Source organism: Lonchura striata, chromosome 7 (assembly GCF_046129695.1).
Source record: "Lonchura striata isolate bLonStr1 chromosome 7, bLonStr1.mat, whole genome shotgun sequence".
Lineage (NCBI taxonomy): Eukaryota > Metazoa > Chordata > Aves > Passeriformes > Estrildidae > Lonchura > Lonchura striata.
Window position 1 is genome coordinate 30,366,110 of NC_134609.1, and position 27,967 is coordinate 30,394,076.

Sequence of the window (27,967 nt, forward strand, 5' to 3'; positions counted from 1 at the left end):
GCTGTATAATGTGGTGTGAAACTCTAAAGTTCCTCAGGTGTTACTAAACAAGTGGTTTGGGAATTAGCTCAGCAAACCAGACCAGGCTGGGAGAAGGGAGGACTCTGGAGCTGGGGATGAGCAATACTGGCTGTTAGCGCTGTCCTTTTCCTGCAGAGCATCAGACCAGCTCTGCCACTCGTTTCTCTGTGTTCCTTGCCCACCTCCCTGGTTCTGTCCCCCAGATCAGCCCCCTGAGGCCGCAGAGACCCAAGAGCCAGGTGCTGAACGTGATGTGCAGCGAGCGGCGATTCTCCGTGTCCCCGCCCAGCTCCCAGCTGACCCCGCCGCCCATCACCCCCCGCACCAAGCTCGCCTTCAGCATCCAGCCCAGTAAGTCTTCTCTCTGAAATAAACTCCTTTTTGGGGTGGAAATGGATGTCCTGAGCGTGTCTTCACACCATGGTGTGAGTTTCGCCATCACCAGGGTATTTCTTGCACCAGGGATTGGTGCCTCAGGTTCAGTTTTTTTTATTTTTCAGATTCTGTGCTGCTTTAGTGTGTGGGTCTGAGCTTCATATCAGGGGATGCTGAGCTCTCTGCACAGAGCAGGGAGACAAAACAATTCCTGCTCCAGCTGGGCACCAAGGACAAATGATCCAAACCTCAGCCCAGGAGCACAAACACCGTGGGCTGGAGAGAGAAAAACCAGCAGGGTGGGACTGATGGGCTGGAGCTGGAATGGGACAATGAACTCCAAGGTGCCAATGGAGCAGAACTGATCCCAGGGAGAGCCCCGGGAGCGCTCGTGCATTTTGGGACCATTTTGGGTCATTTGGGTGCAGCCCTGGCTGGGCTCTGGTGCTGCCCTAGGTGGATCCATGAGGAGATCCTGGAATAAATCCCTGCTTTGTTCTGTGACTCTGTCCAGCCTCTGTTATGGCTCAGCCTTCTCAAGGCATCAGTATTACTTAACCTCTTACCTTTGCCAGCAAAAATTAATTCTATCTTTTACAAAAGCAAGCAGAAACAGTTTCTTTTCAAGTAATCATTAACAATTAATTAGGTGTATAGTAACAGTCAAAAATTCGTGTTGTACTTTATCCCATATTGAGTGTTTTGGAGCATAAAGCAATATTTTTTGTAATTGTACATTAAAAAAACCTTCTTTTTGATATGCTGTGGGTACAAACCAAAAAGGAAAACAAAGGTCAGGCTTTTTAAAGTAGTTTTTGTTTGACATTGACATCTATCACTCAGCTTTTCTGTAAAGTATCATCTGTTTGCTTCAGTCTGCAGCAAACCCTATTGCAGAACTGGGTGTAATCCAACACCTATTTCTTTCCCAGTGCTCTTTCCCAAAACTTGTTATTCAGAGTTTGCAGCTGTCAGCATGTGACAAAAAAGAAAAAAAAAAAAGATATTTTTGTTATATGTCCCCAAATCCTACTCCAGTGCTTAAGTTAGTAAGGAGGAGAGGAGGTGATCAGTTGTCAGAAAAAACTCTTGTTCCATCAAGGTCACTGCTTTGTGTAGTGGTTTTGGTACTTTAAAACTCTCTCTCTTAAACAGTCAGACACCCAGAGCAAATGTTTTGATTTCAATTAACTTGTAACTCTCACCTTCCTTTACAATTTTATAGTCAGAAATGAAAAACCAAAAATGCCAAAATCAGGGGATATAGAGAACTAGGTGCTGTATATTCCTGCAAAAGATATATTAATTGGATATTTTGTTCATGTGTGCATTTTATTAACACTTAATTTGATTTCTCTTTTTAAAAGGTATCTGAAGTTAGCAGGTACTTCTGAGAATATTTTTGTGCTAGAGATTGGTGGGTGTTACATGAAATAGGATCAGCTTATTGCACCAGTCCAGAATCATTTCAGGCATTACAGTGATAATTTTTTTTAGGAATTCTAAGGATAAAGAAGTTCCTTCAGAGCCCAAATGGGCTAAAAGCAGTTATTGGGTTGCTAAGCAATCCTGGCTGCCTGTTAGCTGGCACTTGAAGAGAAGGGAGTGTAAAATGTGATCATTAGGGTAAGATGAAAAAAGGGTCCCTTAACTGATCCTTTGCCAGCTCCAAGATCTTCCCAGTGGCACATGTCCAGTAAGGAATAAATATTCAAAGCACACCCATCTGATGAACCACCTTGAATAATGAATTTCATTGAATAATGGGAGCACACCAGAAATTTGGGGTAATTATTTGTATTGTGACCATCTTAGGGGGGTTTAGTTCAGCTGAGGAAAAAACAGATCTGCAGCAAATAGATTTTCTTGGGACAACACTGAGAATTCCTGAATTTGTTCAATACCTGCTGCAGGGTATTGTTCCCTGGATTTCACTGAATTCTGGGAAAGATCAAATCATTGTTTTTCAGGATAGAATCTTGTTGTTCCACTAAGCAGTTGCCAGATAAATGAAAACATGGTGCTCGTGTATTTTATGAGCTCTTCCCGTGGGTGGAAATGCTCTGCCCACATTTGAAGGGATTTATTTATTGTGATCCTTCATCAGGATGAGGTTGGGAAGGTGCCAAGGACAAGCTGCAGGAAATTCCAGCTGGAGCAGGAGCTGGGGGATGTAGGGAAAGGGGGCAAAGCAGAGCAGGACACAACTGCATGGACAGCTGGGTTCCATCCAGGTTCTTCAAGCAGAGTTGCCTCCACACTTTGTTCCCTCTCCAGCTCTGCTGAAAACATTCCTCAGATCTTTCCCAAAAACCTGCCTTTCCATGGATCTTCCAAGGATCTGTTAAAAGAAACAAATTATTTGGGTTATTCCTAACAAAATGGGTCTCGCCATCCTCTTGGGAGCACCTTGGCTTAGGTGAAATCAGAAGTTTTATCATGGAAGAAGTGAAATCTTGTTAATTGAAAAAATATCATATAGAATGCAAAGTTGAATTGCTCAGGGGGGTTAAATTTACTTTATTTTTGGGAAATTGTGTGTTATTCTACTCAATTTCCCAAGGAATGTCTACAAAGAGGTCTAAAAAACATGGGTTGTTTTTAGTAAATATGGAAAGAGTTCTCTTTCTGAAGCAGGGTTCAAGGTTTTGCTAAAGCTCTAACTAAACACACAAAAGAAAATGTAATTTCCCAAATGTTTCCCTGTATTATCCCAAACTGCATGGAAAGACCAACCAAAAATTCAGATATCAATATACTTAGCTAAGATATAGATGTTTAGTAGTGGGGGGGATGTGCAGGACCAAGGAGTTGTTTTGTGACATGGAAGATCTCAGATTCCTGAGTTCTTGAGAATGGATGGGGAATTCATCCAGAACGGACAGGAAAGTTCATTCCCAGAATCAATCTTTAGTTACAAATGCACAGCGTGGTTTCCCAGCTGCAGTTCAGGTCCATGAAGAAGGAGATTCTCATGGAGATCCAGAAAGAAAACTCTTGGGAGGAAACTCTGGGGAGTGGAGAAATCCTCCCTGTTGAGAGGGAAGGATAAAAAACAGGAGCAGTGGGAAAAGCGATGAGAAATTCAGTCCTGGTGGACAAACAACATTTTCAGCCTATTGGAGAGGAAGCCACTGAAAATGTGGAGTCCCAGGATGGAAAATAACCTTTATTCCAAGTAGTCAAGAGTTCAGGTGGAAGGATGAGGAGTAAAATTACAGTTTTCAGTGACAAATCAATAGAGCCACCTTAGAGTTAAATTGTGTAGTGCGAGGCCATTGTAGAGAACAATAAATTCACACTTTTAATAAAATATTGATACGAGCTTTGCAATAAAAACATCTGCATAAACAAATCCTCTCTTGTTCCACAAATCACCCCAGTAAAATAAAATAGAAATAATATTTTTTTCCTAAATAAAATTCCCTCATTTATAAACAAATCATTTCAGTTTCTTATCTCGTAGAAATCGCAGTGGGTTTTGTTAAAATGGCAGAATTAAAATGACTGTACTAAAATGAGTGAATTACCCTGAAATACACTGTGGGGGGATTTCTCCCCAAAAACCTATGTATCACTCAGGCCTCAATAAACTTTATTGTCCCTCAGGCTATTTGCCTCTCCAGCATATACCTGGGAGGATTTATCTGCTAAGAAAAGGGAATTTTCTACCCAGCACACAGGAGTAATAAATGCTTGGTACTTTCTCGTGCATGATTTTATTTACTCAACAACTAATGGCTGCTCATTTGTTATAGTTACCTGGAGCTTGAAAGTTTTGGAGAGAGATGTACTTAATCCCAGGCTTTCATTTGTGCATTTTATTAAAACAGAGCTTTTATTTTACTGGGAGAAAGTCAATAAAACTTAGCCAGAGTATATTTTCTTTGTGCACTTTGCAAAACTTTTATTGTGTTTTAATGTATAAGGTGAGCTTGAAGGTGAGATAATTGTATTTACAGAGCTATTTTGGATATTTTGGTGGGAAACATGAGACAAAAAATATGTTTATTAAAAACAGGGTGTTGTTCGAGTATTTTGAGGGTGTTTTAAAGTGAGTCCAAGGCCAGGTTAGACAGGGCTTGGAGCAACCTGGGATAGTGAAAGGTGATGGTGGAAGTCCATCATTGTTGGAATTTGGTATTGAGATGATTTTGAGATTGTAGAAAGTCTCTGTTAGCTTTGCTGCTAAAGAAGAAGTGTAATTAATCTGTTCTGGTTTCCAGGTTGTTTATTCTGTTTATCTCTCACATGTTCTGCTGCCCTGCCCAGCTCTGTCCTGCAGGGCAGCGTGTGGGGCTCTGCCCTCAGTGGGATGTGACAAACATTAAATACCAGAAACTCCCTGGGCTGCATTTACAAGAACGTGCCAATATCTGTCACCTACGTTGGACAGTGTGTCCCCAGCCTGAACCAACAGAAAAATGCCAACACCACAGTGAGACATGGAGGGCATGAAGAAGGAGAAAAAGGACAAGGCACACCCAATTTCCTCCATCTTGTTCCCTTTGGACCCCTCATCTAGAATCCTAAAATTTTACTTCTGTACACATCACCCGTGACTGGATGATCCACGAGGTCCCTCCCAGCCCAACCCATTGTGGAACTGTGGGATTCAGCTGCTGGCAGAGTTAACCCAGTGTTGTTTTTTGCAGATCTGGAGCTGAACGGGATGTCCAGCTCCGACATCCCCGACGTTCCCCCTCCTCTGCCCCTCAAAGGAAGCACGGCCGACTACGGGAACCTCATGGAGAGCCAGGACTTGATCAGCCCCACCACGTCCCCCCCTGCCCACCAACGGGTGAGTCCCAGAGCCCCATCCCTGCTGAGCCCTGTGTGCCCTGAGCCATGCCAGGGGAGCTGCCATCCTGCTCCTGCATCCACCAGCTGATCCACAGGGGCTCTGCAGCGTCACCAGGACCTGGAGGGAGGAAAGTTGGGCTCATTCTGGGCAATTCCAAAGCCAGATGTTGTCAGGTTTGTTGGGCAGGGAGCTTTCACCAGCAGGAGCAGCAAATTGGATTGAAAGCCTTTCAGTCCTGTGTCAGGAAAGGAAATAAAACATGGACCTGCCACCTTCCCTTCCTGGAGCTCTGCTCTGCCAACCTTCAGTCACCACTCATTTATTTCCCTCAGTCACCACTCATTTATTTCCTTGAGGCAAACTCGTGTCCCCTTTGAGGCAAGGAGCTCAGAAACTCTTCATCACCAACAGGCTTTGCAGCTTTCTGAGGAAAATTCGCTTTTTCAGCTTCGTTTCCTGTAGCTGGAAGCTTTTAAAAATAATGTGGTCCTTTTCCTTAAAGCAGCACTTTTGAGAAATGCCTTTTACTTTCTTTATGGGCAAAAAACCCACATTTAAAGGGGTGTGGAGAGTTGATCCTGCCCCACCAAAGATTCTCCATCACTCCCCTCCTCAGTGGGCAGGCACAGAAAATGCAGTGAAAGTGCCATGGGTTGAGATAAGGACAGGGAGAGATCCCTCACCCCTTGCCCTCAAAACAGGCTCCACTTTGGGAAATTAATTGAATTTATTACCAGTCAAATCAGAGTAGGGCAGTAAGACCCCACGAGGTCATGAGTTTCCTTTGACTTTGAAATGCCAAATTTTGATCGAGCTGTTTTGTGGTAAAATTCCCTGCAGAATTGATCCCTTTTGTTTGCAGAAGTGTCATCCAGGATTCCTCTGAAGTTCACCATTGCAGTGAAATTCTGTAATTGTGTGGAGCAATTTGCTTTCCAGCAAATTTCATGGCGGCAGAAATGCAGAAATCTCAACAGAGGAGGAGTCAAGCAGGAATTTGGTTTGATCCTGGGGATAATTGTGTTTAACACAGATTGTCCCAGTACATGAGTCCAGCTTTTCCAGGGTTGAAATTGTGCCTTTGTTGTCGCAGGAACTGACTTTTTTGGTATTGTTTTACCATTTCAGGCTGAATGGTAAAATAAAAAATACAGATCTAGAAGTAACTTCAGGAGTGAGAATAGAGATATTCAAACCACCATCATTTTAGTCTTTATTTTCATATACTGAAAAATTCTCTATTCCAAGCCTCTCTTCCATAGTTGTTCCCCATGGCTGGATCATTTTAGTCAATATTTTCACTTTCCTTCTCATTTCCATCAAACTTTACTGCACTTCTAACCTTATAACCCATTTCCCCAGCATCTCTCTCAGGGGCCAGCTCTCATTTGTCCTGAATACAGCCCTCTAAGTGGAAAATTACAGAATGTACAGCAGGGCTGCCAGGAGGTTTGTCTAAGGAATCCATCTCCAGGAAGAAAGCTGAGAAATTCACATTAGGATTCACTTTTCTTCAACTCCTTCCTGCATAAACTCCTGCGTAGTAAATTCATTTTGTGTGATGTACTGTAAGGTTTAGGCTGTGGTAGTAGCTCAGGATTGCTAAAATGAGTTCAGATTTTAGCTAAGTATCAAACAGTGACAAGAAAGAAAATCCTGGCAGCCAGGTGTTTTTTTTTTTTCTGGCTGGTGAGGCTTTTGGAAGGGGTTTCCACTCTGGGGATTGATGTTTTTAGTTGCTGTATGACTCCCAAATGCCACGGGGGTGTGGTTTTGGGAGCCCATACCTGGGGATAAGTGAGCCTGATTTGCTCTGTGACCTTGTGCAGCTCCTGTACCTGCCACAAGCAGAATTTCCACATCATTAAATGGGAGTTCAGAAATATAGTACCAATACGCTCCCGTGGTTTTTTGCAAAGTTTTATTCAGCTCCTAATATTTTTCCTCTTTCCAGTCTTGATTGCTCAGGCTCCTCTCATTTTTTTAAACTACATTTTGTCTCTGTAGGAACATACCCCATTTTTTAACATCTGGCGTTGAAGGGCATCAGGATTTAATAGCTCAGGAATGCAATCAGATACAGGCTGCATCTTCTTATCTAACTGCCCACAATTTTATTCGGCATCTGTGTTTTTATAAGCTTTCCAAGACCATGGAATGTGGTTTCAAAGCCTGGCAGAAGGATTTAAGGCAGATCTGTCCCAGAGCCACCTGTCCTGTGCAGGGCCAGGAGTGGCACTCATTTATCCTTGTGTGTCCCCTCCACCTCAGCAGATTCTGTGATTCTGTATTGGGTTTGGAATTGATTTTGGAGAAGGCTTCTAATCTTATAACAATCACTCTGTGCCTTTATTTCATCAGGCTGGTAGGAAGGAAGCTTTTAAAGAACATCAAGAAAATGAGTAGTGCTGGACATGAAAGATCAGATGGGTGAATTCTCATTGCTGCCATGATTAAATCCCACTCCACAGTTTTAATGACTTATGTTTCATGGGTCAAATAGCTCCATAATTCATAACTGGATAATTCTCTGCCTGGTAAACTGATCATCTTTTAAATTACACTGCAGTTCTATCAGTGAAGAAAAATCAGTAAAACCTATTAGAGATAAGATTATCTCAGTAGCTTTTAAACTGGAAATATCTCATCGTGTGAGGAATGATTGTGTTTTTCACTCTGGTTGTCTTGCAGTGGGTTATGAAAGGCAGGAAAAGTGCTGTAGTGAACTAAAAGCAGGCAGCCAGAAAGGGATCAGATGCTCCAAGTCAAACTGCAGGCAGTAATGTCATTTTTGAGACAGCAATCTCAGATATTCAGAGTCCAGTGTTACCTTGGTCTACCTGAACTCTTTAATCCAGGTGATCACCTCATCATTTCCTGATTGTCCCTTACTCTATGTTAATTCTGAGACCTGTGTAGGTATTTTCATGCTCCCTGCAATTTGTTCTGCTAAAAATGTCCTTAATAATATATGGGAACATTAAAAAAAAAAAAAAAAAAAATCTATGACTCCTGCAAGGATTATTATTACATCAAGGGATTCCTTTAGGCACTTATCATTTTTTATGGGTTCATCCTCACCCTTGCATACAAATCAACCTCCTGCTTAGTATTCAGAGCAGGGAGGCAGCTCAAAGAAAATAGATAAAGGAGCACTTGGGTTGCTAATATTGGCTATAACACTTCCAAAGCATGGGGTAATGGTTGGGATGGGAACATCTCCATCAATCCAGCACAGGTGGAACGTGGGGATGGCTGAAGCCTGTGAGAGCACAACAGCCTTGGGTTGGCTCTGGTGTGTGGGGATTGTTCTGGTTGCTCATTGGGATAAAACTGGATGATTTATTCAGCTCTAACACACAGAAGGCACAACCCAGGAGGATTTTTCATGTGTTGCAATGCAGGTGCTGCAGTGCTGGAAATTCTCTCTTGTAGCAGCTGCAGTGAGCAAAAACCCACCTTGAAGGCTTCAGCAAATGCTTGTCCTCATGTGGACAGGGACAATGAGGCTGGAAATGCAGCTGGAGCTATGGAGGAGCAGGAATTAGGGAGCACAACTTGCTCCCTATCTGATCTCTGCTGGCTGTGAGCAGGGGCAGGAGCAGGGGGTGCCTGGAGCTCTGTCAGGGCAGGTTCAGGTTGAATTTCAGGGAAAAGTTCTTCCCCCAGAGGTGCTGGCACTGCCCAAGTTCCTCAGGGAATGGGCACGGCCCCGAGGCTGCCAGAGCTCCAGGAGCCTTTGGATAATGTGCCCAGGAGAAAAATCAAATGAAAATATGGGGTTTATTTGCCATCTGATCATTGTTTTTGCCTGCTGGGGGTGGGAAACCTTGCAAGCCTTTCCTCCTGTGCCAGTCTCTCACTCTTCAGTGGGTTAAGATGTTGCTGAGCAAAGAGTTTCTGAAAAATTCATTTACTTTTTAATAAGTCTCCAAGTCAATGGACTGCCACTGCTTTTTACAGGATTTGGAGTGAAACCTGTGGTCTCCTTCCTGCTGTCTGCCCAGAGATGTGATGTGTCCCCTGATTCAGATCAGGAGTGGCCGTGTCCCACTCTCCACATGGGATCAGGCCATGGTTTGGGCCATGCTGGTTTATCTCTCTTGCAGGACCTGGGCCTTCAGTGAGGAATGCAGGGTCAGTCTGGAGTCTAAAGTGAATTCTGAGTGTTTTGCTCATCACTCCTGAGTCTGTCTGTGCACGGACTGGGACGGGGAAGCAGCGCTGGGGAACTGGAGTATCATCCAGTGTGGGCACAAATACTCATGGTGTCCACGTGGAGAAACGTTCCACAGAGGGAAAGTGGCCTCAGAAATGTTCCACAGAGGGAAAGTGGCCTCAGCTGTGCTCCAGCAGAGCTGTCACACTCCAGGAGCCAGGTCCTCCCTGCAGGAGGGGTGCAGACCCCTGTCAGCTCCAGCTCTGCCCTCATCCACTGCCACTGTCCCTCACAAGCCTGGCAGAAATCATGGGGAAAGTCACAGAGTCACCAAACAGTTTGGGTTGGAAGGGACCTTAAACCCCATCCATTCCCACCCCTGCCATGGCAAGGACACCTCCCACTGTCCCAGCTGCTCCAGCCCCAGTGTCCAGCCTGGCCTTGGGCACTGCCAGGGATCCAGGGGCAGCCACAGCTGCTCTGGGCACCTGTGCCGGGGAACAATTCCTGCCCAAAATCCCATCTAAATCCACCCATTGTCAGCCTAAAGCCATTCCCTGTGTCCCATCCATCCATTCTTGTCCCCAGTTCCTCTCCAGCTCTCCTGGAGCCCCTTCAGGCCCTGGAAGGGCTCTGAGCTCTCCCTGGAGCTGCTCCTCTCCAGGTGAGCCCCCCCAGCTCTCCAGCCTGTCCCCTTTGATCTGCTCTGGGATTCTGGCCTGGAGCAATTCCACGTTGCCCATTTTGAGGCGTTTCTCCTGTTGCCCTGTGAGGGGCTGAGAGCTGGGAGCACACATCTCTGCAGAAGAACCCTTGCAGTGCCTCTCCCTGATCCCAGTGCACTCCAGCAAGGGCAGGTGATGCCTGTGCCACCGAGTCAGATGAGTCTCTAATAGATGATGGATGAAGCAGGGGCTAAACAGTCATTTCCCATCAGCTACCTGCTGGATTTTGCACAGAACTTTGCTCCCTGGGTCAAACAGCCAATTAGCTTAAACTGTCTGTAATTTGGTTGCCATTAGCAGAGTGTGGCTGTTCTCCCTGCTGGAGAGTTATTCTACCAGAGCCTCACACTCAAATGTTGTTTTTCATTGCAGATACGAAATAACCACGTTGTTGTCAGGCATCTCAGCTCCGTGCTGAAGGAGTAACTCAGTGTCTGAAAGCATTTTCACAGTCCTGGCTGCCTGATGGTCTATTTACATCCCATTTCTGCTGCTTCTGACCTAATTAGATCCCTTAATCCTTCCAACCAAAGTGGTTCTCTCTGGATCTCCAGAGCATGTCCTGTCAGTGACCACTGAATTTCAAGGAGTTCCTTGCACAGGAAGAAATCTCGTGCAGTGCCACAAGGACCCTTTTGGAGAATCAAATTCTGGTTGATTTTTTTGGTAGTTGTTTCTTTCAACATTATTCTATGAACAAAAAACAACTCGTTTCTCATTTTGCTCCTTCAGAGTAGCAAAAAAAAAAAATTAAAAAAGCATTTTCTGTAATTGATTTTTACTACATCTTCAACACGCCTGGTGTAGTGCAGTTTATATCTCTCCGTAAGAGAAGACAGACAAATGTTTTTAAACTTGATTCTTTTCTGTATCAGGGAAAGGAAAAAAAAGCAGCAAACAAATGGGAGCAATTTCATGTCTGAAGCAGAAGGAACAGATTGTTTCTGTGTTGCAGATGTGCCTTTTACATAAGGTTTCTGCTTCCCCTGAGGTACCCCTGGGTCAAGGATTCTGCCCAAAATAGGTTGGGATGTCAAGCAGCAGCCTCTGTCAGTTTGTCAGGAAGGAAAGGGAAAAGTCAGGTTCACAATTAACCACCGAGATATAAATACAAGTTTGGCAAAGAGAGTTTTAATTAAACACAAAATCGAGGCAAACTTATTTTCATTGCAAAGTTTCTAAGGGGAAGCACAGCACAGATGAGCTTTATAAGCCTGATAATAGCTTTTGTGAGTGTGGTGTTAAAGGGAGGGAGGAAACGTGGTTGAATTTCTGTCCTGGGATAAAAGGAAGGATGGATCAGCCCTGGGAGTGGTGGTTTGGACTTGCCCCAGCTCCATAATGGAATGTTTGGTCTTGCAAAATTCCCAACAATGTCGCCCCAACCAGCATTATACATCCTACTTCATAGATTCATTGGGAGCTTATTATATAAATGAACATGTGCTAAATTTATCCGACTTTCTAATGGAAATTGTAAATTCAATTATAATAATTATCTACCTATCTCTGCTATTTCTTTCTGCCTAATTTGCTTGCAGAATCTGAGCTCGGGTAGGTTTTGAGCTTGTTATTTATAGCATATATATTTAGCTTTTTCTCATTGTATTTGCATTGTCTGTGCTTTTCAGAACCAGGTTTTCAGGGCTGATTTGATTGTTCTCTGATCAATATGAAGGGGCTCATTTGCTTGAGAAATGCCTTTGATCTAATTGAATTGAGAATTATTGCCAATAGAGTGTTATTTAAATTCAAAATGGATTTGCACAAATGATGCTATCAGCAGAGTTGTTTTTTTTTTTCCTGTTGATGAATATGAAGTTAAAGAGAGCAAAGCAGGGAGGAAAGTTTTATGTTTTGTGCTGTGGTTTTGAGGAGCACGTGGTTTATGCAGTTTGAAGGCAATGTCAGCTCCATGAGATGTTGGATGTTCTGCAGACCACCAGCATTTCCCAGAGCTTTCCCAGAGCCCTTGCCTGGATAAAGGACTGTAATTCAGTAAGTTTTCAGGGATTTTGGAATCTTCAGATCCTAACTGACATTTATTCAGGTGCCTTAGCAGGAATTCAGGAGTTAACGTGCCAAGTTAAGAAGGGGATTTGCTCAGGTAGAAGAAATATTTAATGGTTCTGGCTGTTACACTTCAGAGGCAGATCAGCAGTAGCAATTTAATTAAAAACCAAACAAATTCTTCAATTTTGCATGCAATAAAAAAAATCAAATTCTTATTTTGTCTGCCTTTCATATTAATCTGTTGACTTTCCTGACTCAGGGATCATCATGTCCCACTGAAAGCTGGGAACAAGCAGTGCTTGTTTGGAGCCTGCTGTGGGAATTCATTCAGGGTGGGAAAGGGCACTAAAATCATCCAGTCCAATGTGTCCCCAGCACTGCCAAGGCACCACTGACCCCTGTCCCCAGTGCCAGGGGTGGGTGCCTCTTTTCCAGGGAAATGCAGCTTTGAAGGCTGGGCACCCTGCTCCAGTGCCTCACTTTTGGTTCAGAGATTCTCCCTCAGCAGCAGATCAAACCCAGTGAATTTCCAGAGAGCATTTTGAAGGCAAGGATGACACTGGGAGCAGGCAGAAAGAGCAGTGGTGCTGCTGGAGAGCCTGGGGAATGGACAGTGGATGGATGGAGCAGAATGGAGAGACAAGCTCAGGGCATGGCTCACCTGGTGGTGGTTTGGGATCCCTCTTCCTCTACCTGGAGAGTTTGGAGGAATGAGGAAAGGTGTCAAATGGATTGGAAAGTGGTGCTGTCCAGGCAGGACACAGGAAAGAGATTCCAGCAAAGATCCAGCCTACCTGGCTCAGCCAGTTTGCATTCCTAGCTTTCTCCTTAGTCTGTGGTCAGTAAAACTGTCTGGTGAAATCTCAGATTTGTAACTCCATGCTGGCTTCTCCCTGCTTGGCAGAGCATATTTAGTTACCTTCAAGGTTGTTTTTCTTCTGCTCTTACCTCTGAAAACTCCCAGTCATGAGATTGCAGGAGCATCAGGAGCTGCTCTGAGCAGAGGAGGGACTGAGATGTCCTGGCATCACCCTGAACCTCTCCTCTTTTTGGAACAGCATCCTTGGATAGTTTTGAAAAGGACCAGCTTTGGTTCTCTGCACTTCCATGGCATTTCTCAGTTGTTTAGATGCCGGGATCTTCCTGATCCTGACAAACCATCAGGAATTTTGTCCAGCACTGAGGAGTTGCAGGTGCTTGGGCTGTCCTTGCAGAGGTGACTGAGGAATTTGGGCAGAGCTGGTGCTGGTCAGGCTGTGGCTGTGTGGAGCCAGCAGCTGGTGCTGGGCTGGCTGAGGCAGGACGGGAACAAAGAGCTGGAAAAGCATCATTGGGAAGGAGGAAAACAAAAGGCCCTGACTGGGGAGTGGGGGAGAATCACAGGGAAAAACACAGGCAGAGCAGAGTTGATGAGCTGTGACACTGCAGCACAGCCTCTGGGAAACCTGTGCTGCCTGCACAGCCCAAATTTGGGAAAACCTGTCTGCAAACTGCAGCGTTCCCAGCACTTCCTGCAACAGATTTTATCACTTCCACGTTTCAACATTAGGGAAAAAGGTCTTCATTTCCATAATGGCTTTTTTCATTTATCCAATTAGTTGGTGATTCTGACTGGGGATGCTCTTCTGTTGTGAGATACATAAAGTGATTTTAAATATGTATATTTGAATGTTCTGCATTTCTGTTTGGAATATTTTAATTATAACTCTGTGTAATAGTAAATTGTGAGTGACTTATTCCTCTAAATGATTTTAATTTGTTTATTTTTTGTTTTTTTGTTTAAATATTTCTGTTCTTAGTGTGCAAAATCCAAAACATAGTGGAAAAGCAATGAAGCCATTGCTTCAGCTTGGGTTTTAAGCTCTGAGTGCCTAGAGGCTGAGGGCAATCGATACAGACCAAGAAATCAATATCCTATCATGATATAAAGTGGGGAATTATAAACTTCTCCAGTGCTTTCAAAAGATTTTTCCCTTAAATATTGAGCTAATTAATCCTGAACTCTTGAGAGATCTTTTTTCACTGTCAAAAGTCAAAGTTATATTTAAAAGTAATGGCTGAGAGCATTTTGTGTTCACAGCAAATTCTTCAGGGAGAGGTTTTTGTGAGCCAGAGGCCTCCAGACTTACCTGCTGCCTCTTGCACTTAGAGATGACTCAAAAGCATTCCAGAATTCCATTCATTCCTCACCTGATCTGCCCAAATTGGTTTTTTTTCCAGCACCTGCCTCCTCCGCTGCCCAGCAAGACTCCGCCGCCGCCGCCTCCCAAGACGACGCGGAAGCAAACGTCTGTTGACTCTGGGATTGTCCAGTGAAGGAGGAAGCGGGATTTTTTCCAAAGATAAAGCTGTAACAATTCATTTCCCTAAGTATTTTATGGTCTATAATGTTTACCTCATTCAGGCGTGCAGTATCTAACATTTAGTGCAATGGTAACTCCGTAAGAAATCCGTTTCTCGCCACATGTCGGAACCAACACTACATCCCCCTGGTTTTGGGGTTATTCCCTCCCATAACTTGAAAGAAATCTGGATTTCTACTTGAGACTGGGAACTCCAGCAACTGACAAAACCCTCTTCCTAAACCTTCTCCCTGCTTCTGGATAACGCCAGGCACAGAGCTAAATGTGGAGATTAAAATGAGAGCTGGAAATGTTGTACCTAAAGATTTTGGGTACCTCTGGAGCTTCAAATGAGTAGAGTTTTTGTAGCTAATCTCAGTGTATATAGGAATCAATGACAATATTCACATGGAATTCAGGGCAAGAGGAGGTTTCCCAGTGAGGTGAAGCTGCTGTCGGATTTCCCTGAATAACAGGGATTTCAGCCCCGGGTTACAAATCAGACACCACTGTTTTGTGAAATTGGTGTGTGTTACAAATAACCTGATTGCAGTGAGCAAAGTGGGGATTTGGGGCTGTCTTGGCCACAGTGACCGCGATGCCATCGAGTTTAAAACCTCTGGTGAGAGGAGGAAAAGTGCCAGCCAAACCTCCCCTCTGACCATGAGGCTGCTCAGGGAATTTGTAAGGTCCCCTGGGAAAATGTTCTTGCAGGTGCTGGGGTCCATCAGTGCTGGTCCCTTTCTAAACATCACCTCCCAAGGGCACAGGAGCAGCAATTCCCAAATGTTGGAAGTCAAGCAGAGCTGGCTGGGCTGAACAGGGATCTCCTCTTGGATATCACGTGGAAAAGGAAGGTGTGTGCCAGTGGAAGCAAGGTCAGGGGGCACAGGAACAACACAGAGGTGCAGCTCCCCGCTGTAGGGAGAAAATTCCTGTGGTCAAAGCTCAGCTGGAGTTGGAGTTGAACTGTCAGGAACCAAAAAAAAGAGTTTTTTTCAAACTTATCAATGGCAAAAGGCTGTGTAAAAATATAATCAGCCCATTCTAGGGTGGGGATGGGCACCTCACAAACAGGACAGGGACAAGGCAGGCGTGTTTAGCACATCCTTTGTCTGTCCTCAGCGTGGGACCCAAGAGGGTCCCAGTGCCCTGAGCTGGAGGGCCACGACTGTGACAGTGCTCAGCTCCCAGTCAGCCTGAACCTGCAGGACCTGCAGCCCCAGCTGAATCCCTGCACATCTATGGGCCCTGATGGGATTTACCAGAATCCTCAAAGAGCTGCTGATGTCATCACAAAACCCTCTTGATGATTTTTGAATGGTCTGGGGAATCCAGAGAGGTCCCAGCTGACTGGAAGCTGGGGAATGTTGTCCTGGTTTTCAAGAAGGACAAGAAGGAGGACCCTGAAAACTACAGGCCCAGTAAAATCATGGAGAAGATTATTCTGGAGCACCTGGAAAACACCTGGAGGACAATGCAGTCATGGGTCACAGCCAGCACGGCTCCATGAGGGGAAAGTCCTCTTTGTGACCCCAAATTCCTCCTACAGCAGGGTCATCCAGCTGGCTGATCCAGGAAAGCCAGGAGATGGAATCTTTTTGGACTTCTGCAAAGCTTTTGATAGCGTCTCCCACGGATCCTTCTGGACAAAATGTCCATCCTACAGCTGGAGAAACACATCTCAGGATGGGTGAGCAGTGGCTCAGGGGTGGGGCACAAAGGGTGACAGTGGCTGGGGTGACACCAGGCTGGCACCAGTCCCACTGTAAATAAGACATTAAAGTGTTGGAAAGTGTCCAAAGGAGGCACAAGGATGGGGAAGAGCCAGGCTGGAGGAGAGGAGACTGAGGGGAGAGCTTGGTGGGTCAGCAGCATCCTCTGAGGGAACTGCAGGGGCAGGAGCTGAACTCTTCATTGGCACAGTCAGGGACAGGACCCAGGGAACAGCCAGGGCAGGGTGAGCTTGGATTTAGGGAAAGGTTCTTCCCCAGAGGGTGCTGGCACTGCCCAGGGAATGGGCACGGCCCCGAGGCTGCCAGAGCTCCAGGAGGGTTTGGACACTGCTCCAGGGTGGGATTTTTTGGGTTCTGTGCAGGGATGAGAGCTGGGCTGATGATCCCTGGGGGTCCCTCCCAGCTCAGCGTAATCTGTGCTGAATGGGCTCTGTAAAACCAGAAATTGGGGATCACCCACTGCCACTGTCACTCAGTTGGACCTTCTGGGTGTCCATGAGGGGGAGAACAAGGAAACCTTGGAGCTGCCAGCAGCACGAGGATGTGGGAGAGAAAACTGAGCGGAGAGGAGACTCCTGGTCATTCTGAACCTAAATGTTGAGTACAGAAATGGGAGGAGCTTTTTCCTTCCTCTATTGTGTAATATTTCATGTTGGATTAGGATGAACTGAACGGAATCACTTTGTCCTTGTGCCATCATTCTGTACAGTGTTTGTATATATGATGGTTTTTAGAATGTTTTAATTTTTATGGTGCCTGCTTTTCACGTCATAATGATTAATGTGCCTGCAAAGAATGCTTTATGTGTTCTTAATTTTCTAATTGCTGAAAGTGTAAAGAAAAGACAAAATAGTGGGTGTTTTTTTCCAGATATTAAGCTCTGAGAAGTATCAGACTGATGGGATGGGGTTTTGGGAGGGAGGAAGGAAACTAACTTTATATTCTAGTGTTTTTTTATTGTCATCACACTTTGGTTTTTTTTATTATCTACAATCTTTTTACTCTTACAGTAGATTGTTTTTAAATATACCACTGACTCAAAAAAATAAACTATTATTTTAAAAGCTTGTCTAAGAAAATGAATATGTTCCCTGGGTAATTTTGGTCCTCACTGCAGAATTTTGGGAACTACTGCATTATGTAGAAGGCTGTGTATACACTTTCTTTTTTTCAGGACAGTTTAGGAGGGGAACTCGTGAGAAAACTGAAATCTTTTATTGTGCTGTTGTGGCTGTCCCTGCAGGTTGGAGTTAAAACACACATCAGCACTAAGAACATCCATCTCTGTGTGCTGTCCATGCCCAAAATGATGGCTTGGGTATCTCTAAGTGAATGCTTCAGAAAACAGATGAGTTTTATGTAATATTTTCCACCTCAGGTACCTGCTACATGATGCAAGTTCCAAGCAGAAATGACTTTACACAGCAATAAAACAACACTGTTGTTACAAAGGCAGAAAAATTGCCCTTCTCATAAAAAGTGGCTCCTGTGGTCAATTACATATTCTCATTCTTTTGCCTTAAACCACGGTGTCACTTTGGATCAAACAAACACACTTTTCCTTGCTGTAAAATCAGCTCCTGGAGTGTCTCAGGATTTACTGCTGGATCTCATCCTGCAATTCCCTCTTTGTTCTGTTCCTATAATCTCTGCTCAAGAGGAGCAGGCAGGGAAGGATTCTTGGCTGCAGTCAATCAAATACCCATAGTCAATCAATAATGTATTGCACCTTTCATTCTGTAAGTCTTGTATTTAATTGAGAATTGCTTTGGAGGCTGCTCTTGCTGGGATGCTGGGTGAGTTTCCTCTTTTCTGTTCCATTTGCTTCCTAAAGGATGGGAAGAGCTTTCCCATCTGCCTTTCAGTGGATACCTGTAAATTGTATTTCTGCTAATGTGTTTGTTTTCCCACGCCCTTAGCAGATTCCTGTGCTCATGCAAGTGTTATAATTCGGCCCTGCGAGACTCCTCAAACAAGAGCTGCACTTCCAAATCAGTCTCACAGCACAGACTCCAGATCTCATCTGTGTGTGTGTTTTACAGATTGAAAATCAGGCTCTCAGAGCTGCTCCCAGACCCCAGTTGTCACCCTTTTACAACCTCACAGCTCCTAGGCTGTGACCTGTGCAGAACCCCGAATGAATCGGGGCCCTCCTCAAAGTGGGCTAAAAACACACTTGAGCAAAGCCAGCAGCTAACTCCTCACAGGCAGTGGACAGTCCTGGGAATGTTGTTATTTCCCATGGTTTCTCTCTCCTTTTCAATCCAGCTGGGAGTCAGAGCATCCCAGTGCCTTGGGAATTCCTTGTCATGTTGTTTTGGACACAGCTGGGCTAATGCAGAAGAGCTCGTTATGAAACAATTCAGAAAACTTATTTGACTTTAACCAGTGATAGGATCTCCTGTCCCTTCCATCTGCCCCATTCCTGTGGGAATCCATCCCCAAAGGGCTGCAAGTTTTTTGCTTTTCCCAGCCCGTGTCCTGAGCTGCATGTGGAGAAGGTGAGGTTGGGACAACCTAATTTAATCATCACCTCTTTATCCTCCCAGTGCTTCCACCCCAAAGGTCCCACTCAGACGTGATTCAAATCAATATTTCTGCTTGCAAAGGTGACCCATCCATCTTTTCCATAGCAGACCTTGGCCAGGGAATCCACAGGGGCCACGTTTTCACCTTTTGGGACAAGTCAGGGATTAACCTCCTCCAAGTGCTGCCCCTCTGCTCACACTTGAGAGCAGCTCCTCGGGGCTTTGTGACACAAATTGCACAGAAAGAAGGAATGCAGAGATGCCAAGTATTGGATAGTGGAAAAAACAGAATTTCAGTGGCCACTCATTTTCACTTCTTGAAAAGCAGCTTGAATTCACTTAGTGCAAGTTAACTCACAGAGCCAGGATAAACAGAGATTCCTCAGTTCCATTTCCCTGAGTCTCAGGCTGGGAGTGAGGGTGGATTTTACAGGTGCACAGATCAGTCCCACACAAAACCACACAAGACAGGGGTTGTTTGATTTTTAATCACATTTATTTTCACTGGGAAGCTCAACACAAAGGTCACTCCTCAAGCTGGTTCCTGTAATTGACATTTATGATTACTGAGATGTCTCCCATGATACCACAAATTCTGAGGGTAAAAAAGTTTTTTTTCATTCAGTTTTATCTTAACATAGGCATTTTTCTTTAGCTCGCCTGTAGTTCTGTGTGACTTTACAAAGGAAAAGGATGAAAAATTTGCAGTGAAAACGTATTTATTTGTGATATATGGATAGAGATTCACATGAGTGCAGGTACAGCTGTGTATTCATGCACACACATCAAACATGTATTTTTAATGTGATACATCTCACTTCACTGACTGGTTGAGTCTCCACCTTCTTGCTTCATGTTAAGCATCTTCCCTGTCATTTCTTGGGGCATTTTTGGGGTCCATCCTGTGCCAGAAGTGTGGCGTGGTGTGAGGCCAGGCTGTGGCTGCATCCCTGCACAAACCAGGTAAGGCTGTTCCAGTTTCCATCCTTGCCCTGTGATAAATCAGTAAATTTGGAGCATGTGTAGAGATTCTCCCGTGGCAAACAGACCAAGCACTCGAGTGATGGTGAGCACTGAAATTCAGGGTTTTCCTCTGTCCTCGTTTTTTAGCAGAAATTGGAAGCGTGAGATCTGGCTGTGCTGACATTTCAATTTCCTCTCGTTCTCCTTTTGGACTTTCCATGGCTCTAAACTGAGTTTCAGGCTTGCAGTGCCATCTTCTTGGCATGCAGAAAGGTGGGGATCAGGATAAATACTTGATTGTTGTATGGGGTCTCTCCAGCTGTTCTCCACTGAGGCTATTTATGGGATTTTTAATTTCCCTTGTTTTTTTTTTTTTTTTCCATAAATATTCTGCAGACATGAATAATTACTGTAAATTGTGTTTCTCTGTTGAGTGACACTTTTATTTTTCATTTCCAACGTGTGTGGCATTGTATTCAAGCACTTCAAAGGGAAGTGGCTGAATTAAATAACTCATTTCCCTGCTAAGGAAGGTGTTTGTGGACTGCAGTGCTGGGGACACGTCCTGACCCCCTTGGGATGATGTTAGGATCCAAATATTGAGAGATTCATCTGCCCAAATTAATCTGCACAGGAAACCACGTGCTGGAGTGCACAGTTCTGATTTTATTTCACAGTAAATGGGACGTAGAAGAAATAGAAAAGAGATGAGAGAGATGAAGCAGAACATACTTGTCATCAACACTCCAGGGAGTCCTTAGAAGGAGGAAGCAAAACCAAACCCAAATGTGACACTGGCTCCTTTTAAGGCATTTTTGGTGCATTCTCCTGTTGCTGGCTGCTCTTCCCAAATTTCTTCCATTCTCCCATGGCTGTGCTTGCATTTCCCCAGTGCTGCAATCCCAATTTCAAATGAGTTTCCTCTCTCCATCCTCCCCACGAGTGGTGCCAGATCACTGCTGTGACAGGGGAGAACACAGAAAATGAACTAAAATCTTTCTTGGACTCCAAAAATTCTTCCTGGACTCCAAAAAGAATTCCTTAGCAGGATGTGAAGGAAGCTGGGGGAGTGAAGAAGGACCCAGGCACCGTTCAGAGCAACGCTCAGAGAGGTAAAACAATCCCAGCAGCTCCAGCCTAAGCAAAACTTTCCTTAGCTCAGCATCAATTATGCAGCTTAAACCACTTATTAACATCCAATTTAACAGGATGAGCACTGGTTTGGGGAGTGTGTTCTTGCAGCAAGAGGGGAAGGCACTGCAGAGGGCAGGAAGTTGGGTTAAGCTGTAATTATTGTTTCTCTGTAAATTAGATGTGTTTGCCTGTGTTTAATTGCATGAGCTCCAAAGATCACCAAGAAAAAATCCAAAAGAAATCAACTATAAATTAAGAAAAATATTACAAGTAAAACACCTTATTTCAAAAGATGAGGCACTTATTACTTACTTGTGTTGCAGGAGGCCTGTCATGAGATATTATTTTGCATTTTATTGAGATCTGGTTGTCAATAATATTCAGTTTACTGCCTATAAACTTCCTTCCAAGAGTTTATTACTCTGTACAGTTGGCAAATAGATTTGTTGTTGCTTTTTTTTCCAAGCAGTTATTGTTGAGTTGCTCCACATAGGGAAATAATAGGAAAATAAAAAAAGAGAAATAATGGGATTTTTAAAGAAGTGTATGTCTTTCCTCACTCTGTGGTCCCTGTGGAGGTGTGCAGAGATCCGTGGGAGTATTTGAGCAGGGAATAGAAGTACAAGTTTAAACACAAAATCCTCTGGGGAGAGGCAGAGCTCCTCTGAACCTCCCATCAGAAGCTCCTGGAGAGAAATCAGTGTTGGTCTGGTCTCAGCTGCTCCGTGGGCTCTGGATACGGTGCCCAAAAAGTGACTTTGGAAAGAGAAATTCCTTTTCTCTGGTGTGGGATTTCCTGGGCCGTGGTGTTTGTGTAGGGTCAGGAGCAGAAGTCGTGTCTTAGGTTAGGCCTGGTCCCAAAAGCCCTGGAAAATGGGAAATTGGGGTTGGCTTGATGGCAAGAACAGGGCTGGAGCTCCTGTTCTGGGAGAGCTGGGGGGGCTCACCTGGAGCAGCTCCCGGGAGAGCTCAGAGCCCTTCCAGGGCCTGGAGGAGCTCCAGGAGAGCTGGAGAGGGATGGGGACAAGGGATGAGGGACAGGACACAGGGAATGGCCTTAAGCTGACAGTGGGTAGATTTAGATGGGATTTTGGGCATGGATTGTTCCCTGGCAGGGTGGGCAGCCCTGACACAGGTGCCCAGAGCAGCTGTGGCTGCCCCTGGATCCCTGGCAGTGCCCAAGGCCAGGTTGGAGGACCTGGAACAGTGGCAGGGGTGGCACTGGATGGGCTTTAAGGTCCCTTCCCATCCAAACCATTCCATGATGCTCTGTTTGGGATTCCAAGGGATGAGCTGCCTGTGCCTGGCACTGCCCTGCTGTGCCACCCATCGTCCCCACAGGCCCCTGAGCTCACAGCCTGGAGCCTTCCTCCAGTTTGGGAATGGCACCTCCCAGCTTGGACCCACTCAGGAGCCACAGGCAGCACAAAATCCCATTCTCTCCCAATGGAAATGTGGGGCTGGAGGGAATTTTTTTCCTCTTAAAAGTTGGTGCAGTTGAGGAGCAGAGGTTTGGAGGGAACCTCAAACCACATGGAAGGGGTTTTGTGATCCAGCCAGGAATTTGGGCAGGTATCCCTGTGCTCCATCCTGCTGGCAGTCATAAATCAGTGAGCCCATTACACTTGATTTTCACTCCAAGAAAAATGAAAGTGAGAGGAGCCAAGTGCTCCCCTATTTTCTCAGATAATTTGCCTGTAGCTGAGCTGTGAAATGAGTGGTGCTTGCATTTCTCTTCTCCCTTAAAACAAAAGGATGGAGCAGGGGAAGGCACCTTCAGGCAAGAGCAGAGCTGCTGCAAACCAGCGTGCAGCACGTGCTCGTGTTGCCTGCTGAGGGATGGGCTGGGTGCTTGGCATTCCCTGACTCCTGCAGCTGGGAAGGGTGAAAAAGGGGCAGTTGGGAAGGCAAGGAAATAAAAGTAGCAAAAAGAGCTGAAAAATGCATCCCTATTCACTAACTTCTGGATTCTGGATGTGTCAGAACCCAGCACATCCCCCTGGCTGGCTCCAGACCCTGGCAGGGGGCTCAGGGACCCTGGCATGAAGCTGTGGCTTCAATTTTAGACTGGGAAAAGCTGTCAATTTTGTATGAGGAATTACAATTTTGACCATTTTCCTTTATTTAGGGAAATATTTGTTTGCTACAATGCTGCCAAAGCAGCACCAATGCAGCAGATCAATCGTCCCATTTCTCCTTCAACCTCAGCCTTGTCAGGCTCCATTATTCTCACCACACTTTGACAGTTCTGGGTTAAAAAGGCACCAATTACCTTTGGAAATATCCTCTCCTGTAGGATCGGCTCCAATCCTGCTGACTTTGGGAGTTCCTTGTGCACAGGACAGGTTTTGGAGGAGGAGCTGCCTCAAAGTGTTGCATAAAACCATTTTATTGCACTTGGCAGAGGCTGTGGCACTCGGTGGCAGCCATCCTTCTTGAGCACGTTAGGGAGCCAATTTAATTATTGGTAGAGCTGGTTTGTGTAGGTTCACTGGGGCCATTTCACTGCTCTTGGAATCTGTGAAGCCTGGAAATATGGAATTCTGTCCCTCTGGATAACTACAGGCAGCTCTGCTCTGTGCTTGGCAGAAAAACAAGTCCCAGCCGCAGAGGTGACCTCAGGATTTCATCTTTGCCACCAAAATATGATCAAACCTTTGCAGGTATTTTGATTTTATTTGTTTGGGTCTGTAAAACAATTATTTATTAATTTATTTGAAAAAAAAAAGCTAAATTAAAAATAGGGAAGGGCAGTATGGGTTTCTCCAGGGGATGGTTCAGCAACAGGTACTTAAATTTCCTTCTGGAGGAACCTCCCTGTGCATCCAAAATTACTTTATGGATCAGTACCTGGATGTTCCCATGGGGTCTGGGTGGGCAACAGAGCCAGAAATTCAGATGTTTTATAGCAAGTAATAATTACAGCTGTTTTATAACAATTCAGAGCTGCAGCTGCTGTATAACAAGTAATTAGCTGAGGTCAGGGTTGCAGCAAAAGCCACAAATTCTCATTTTCCCCCACGTAATTTCTCACTTCTGGCTGTGTTTGCCCTGCGTCTGACCCATCCTGCTGTCACAGCCTCCCCTCCCCAAATCAGCTTTTTGTGCATCTTTTCCCTGCCAGGGGAGCATTTGATCTGAAAATGTTGGGATTTCATTCCTAACTGGAAAACAGGGAGGGGAAGTGCCAAGCAAACGTTGTGACCCAACAACAGAACTGTCCTAGATTCTCACATCTTGTTTGGAAATTCGATGACAGCCTCATTGCCCAGGGGTACAACATAATCACTTCTCAGTTCACTGAGATGCTGCCTCCCAGCAGCTGCACTAAATGTGTTCTCATCCCCCCTGCTTGTAAGAGCACTTCTGAATTCTTCAGATGCACAGGGAGGAAAGAAAAAACCCAGCTCAAGCGTAGAATGGCTGGAATTTTTAATTCCAAATGTAAATATGCATCGAAAAACAGGTTTTCCCAACAGGTTGGATATTAAGAAAAAGTTTTTCACAGACAAGGTGATAAAGTTTTGGAATGGCTGCCCAGGGAGGTGGTGGAGTCACCATCCCTGGGTGTGTTTAACAAAGCCTGGATGTGGCACTGGGTGCCAGGGTTGGGTTGAGGGGTTGGGGTTGGGTTGGACTCGATGATCTTGAGGGTCTCTTCCAACCTGGTCATTCTGGGAATTCTGTGAATCCAGGCCTAAGGCTTACAAAGACAAAACCCAGCATCATCAATGAAGAATTTGGGTGGTGGGGGTGTGCAAAGAATTGTTTTCACAGAATTCACAGAATCACAAAGCTGGAAGAGACCCTCAAGTTCATCCAGTCCAACCCAGCCCCAACTCCTCAACCCAACCCTGGCACCCAGTGCCACATCCAGGCTTTGTTAAACACACCCAGGGATGGTGACTCCACCACCTCCCTGGGCAGCCATTCCAGAACTTTATCACCTTCTGTGAAAAACTTTTTCTTAATATCCAACCTGTATTTCCCTTGGTGCAGCTGAGGCTGTGTGCTCTGGTTCTGTCAGTTCCTGGAGAAAGAGCCCAAGCCCAGCTGGGCACAGCCACCTTCCAGGAGCTGTGGGGAGTGGTGGGGTCACCCCTGTATTGTAAATGCAGTGAACTTGGTGGGAGAAATGCTGATGTCTGACTCAATTAAGAAGGCTGAATGATTTCTTTATTATAACTATACTACAATAAATTAATATACTATTTAAAGGAGATACTAAAACTACAAATCACCTTTTTCTAACTCCCATATCTGACCAACTCACAACCTGTGACCCTCTCTGAGAGCCCAGCCCCAGGTGGGTTGGATTGGATTGGATCGGATTGGATTGGGTTGGGTTGGGTTGGGTTGTGTTGGATTGGATTGGATTGGGTTGGATTGGATTGGATTGGATTGGATTGGATTGGATTGGATTGGATTGGATTGGATTGGATTGGGTTGGATTGGGTTGGGTTGGGTTGGGTTGGATTAGATTAGATTGGATTGGATTGGATTGGATTGGATTGGATTGGGTTGGATTGGATTGGCCATCAGGCTCAAACAATCCTCACCAGAATCCAACCAAGAAATCACCCCAGGGTAACAATTCTCCAAACACATTCCACATGGGAAAAACAAGGAGCAGAAACAGAAATTGTTTTCTCTTTCATTTCTCTCTGTGCTCCTCTATGAAAATCCTGAGAGAGGGAAGGATGTATCTGCCACAGCCCTGAGCTCCTTTTCTCCAGGCTGAGCACCCCCAGCTCCCTCAGGGGTTCCTCACAGGGTTTGTGTTCCCAGCCCCTCTCCAGCCTCGTTGTCCCCTCTGGATGTTCTCAAGGTCCTTCCCAAGCTGAGGGGCAGAGCTGGGCACAGCACTCGAGGTGGGACTCTCACCAGTGCCAAGGACAGGGGCAGAACGAGCTCCCTGCTCCTGCTGGCCACACCATCCCTGACCCAGGGATCCTGATCCTCAGAGCTGCTTCTGCTGTGACACTTGCCAAGACAACTTTGGAGTATCTCCACCACCATTTCCAAGAGTTACTGGAATTCCTGGAGTGAAATCTGAGCTTCACATTTGTCCCACTTTTGTCTCTGGGCTCCTTGCTCCGGGAATCAGGGACCTGTTGGGCAGGTCAGAGACAAAATTTTGCCTCAGCTCAGAGACAAAATTGCCCTCAGAACTTTAAATATTTTTTTTTCTGGCAGCTCTGCCCTTGTCCCATTTGAAGCTGCACCCCCAGAGTAAGTTTCTTTTTCAGGAGGGACAAATGTCTTACTGTAAAACAGATTAAACATTTGGATCCATGATGTCGGTGCCGATGTTTTAAACCCACAGAAGTCCCAAGTTTTTCATACCAGTTTTGCTTTCCCATGCAGAACCTCTGAATCTTTAAGGTTGGAAAAGACCTCAAAGATTGAGTCTAATGCTTAACACCTTAAATCAAACCCTGAAGTACTTATGAACTATTTTAATTTTACTTTTGCTGTTCTTTTCACTGTTTTCACTGCCACGGCCCTGGGAGATGCTTCGACTGACAGAACCTGCTCTGCTACTGCAAACCTCCAATTTTATATTTTTTTTTTTGAAAAACAGTGGCTGGAAGAGCTCTGGTAGAGGCAAGGGAAGAACATTTTAATGATTAAATTTCATTACCTCACCCTAAAATCCTCACTCTTCACACCCTGAAACTAATGGGAGGCATTAAAGAAGCTTCAGTGGGCCCAAAGTGGCCCAGGGTTGCAGCAAATGCATCAAAAAATCACAGAATAATTCAGGTTGGAAAAGGCTTCTGAAATTATTGAGTCCAACCATTCCCAGCACTGCCATCACTGCCCCATGTCCCCAAGTGCCACCTCACGGGGCTTTTGAACAGAGCTGCTCCAAAGGCCTGCAGCTCATTGCAGAGGGAAAGCAGAATGAAAAAAAACCCACAAAATTTAATTTTAAGTGTCCAAGGCCAGGCTGGATGGAGCTTGGAGCAGCCTGGGACAGGGGAAGGTGTCCCTGCCATGGCAGAGTGGGAATGGGGCGAACTTTCAAATCCCTTGTGAGCATTTGACTCTGTGATTTTCCATGCCAGAGCCATTCCTAGTGGGTTTTTACTTTTGAAAAAAAAAATAAAAAAATAGGGAGCTTTGGGAAAGAATTTTCCAGTCGGGAAAAATGGAGAGTTGTAAAGCTCCAGCAGAAAGAAAAGAAAAAAGCCTTCATTTTCCAGCACTTTCTGGGTTAATGTTACTTTATTCTGAAATGTATCTTTGTGGGTATTGTTTTGCACCATTTTTTTGCACTCTGGTTTGTTGGAATTAGTGCCTTTAGTGTCATGCTCGGGCTGTTGATAATGATAAAGTGCCTGGAAAATGGAAATCAAGTTGCTGCAAATCCCAGCACCATGTTTTAAAGGATGCCACATGCTTTACCCCAGCTGGGGGCAAAGGTTTCATCTGGGGACATTTTTCTATGTCAGTGCTTTTGCTAAATGACTTTCTCCTTGTAATGATTTCTCTTCAATTATCTGACAGGAGTCCAGTTGCTGAAATCCCGGAATTTTCCATCATAACTGACCCTGCATCCAGCTGAACATCACCTGCAGGCTCCTGAGCTCCAGAAAAGGACAGAGAAGTGTTCATTGTTCCACAAGAAAAGGAGCCTGAAAACCTCTTCTTTCCAAGGTAATTCCTGTAATTCCCACTTTTCTAGCTGTGACCTCAGACTCCAAACCCATCCATGCCCATTTCTGTGGGCATTAGGGATGGGTGGGGATGGTCAGGACAGACAAATGGAGTCCTGGTGTAGGAATTAGTTGGAATTGCTTGTCTGAGCACAAAATGATTAAAAGTGAGGAGCTGAAGGCTTTGTGGGAGTGTTTTTTCCAGCTCTCTGCTCCTCCAGGACAGGGTTGGATAAGACACAGTTGTAATGGCTCAGAGAAGTTCTGCGTAATGAGATGCAAATGTCACAAACCAAATAAAAACATTGCAATGATCCCAATCATGAAAAGAAATGTGGGCCCTGCTAAGAGATGTGAACCACTGCAAAATAAATCCTGGGGTGCAGGAGAAATCACACAGGCTAAGGAAAAAATAACAATTTTTAGTATTAGAGACCCTGTTTGAGATTCTATTTAGTAATAAATTCTAATATTTAGTTTTTATAATTATTATATTATTATAATA

The 27,967-nt window shown here is 45.0% G+C and overlaps 1 protein-coding gene across 3 annotated transcripts in view; it reads left to right on the forward strand.

The window, feature by feature from the left end:
* The window catches only part of DOCK1 (dedicator of cytokinesis 1), a 268,980-nt gene extending 251,738 nt beyond the window's left edge, over positions 1-17,242 (forward strand). For all 3 annotated transcript variants that reach the window (XM_077784742.1, XM_077784744.1, XM_077784743.1), the window contains exons 50-52: positions 225-372; positions 5,052-5,197; positions 14,318-17,242. In XM_077784742.1, the coding sequence (XP_077640868.1) occupies positions 225-372; positions 5,052-5,197; positions 14,318-14,413 (390 nt within the window). In that variant the 3' untranslated portion in view covers positions 14,414-17,242. The remainder of the gene's footprint in view (positions 1-224; positions 373-5,051; positions 5,198-14,317) is intronic.
* The last annotated feature ends 10,725 nt before the right edge of the window (positions 17,243-27,967 follow it).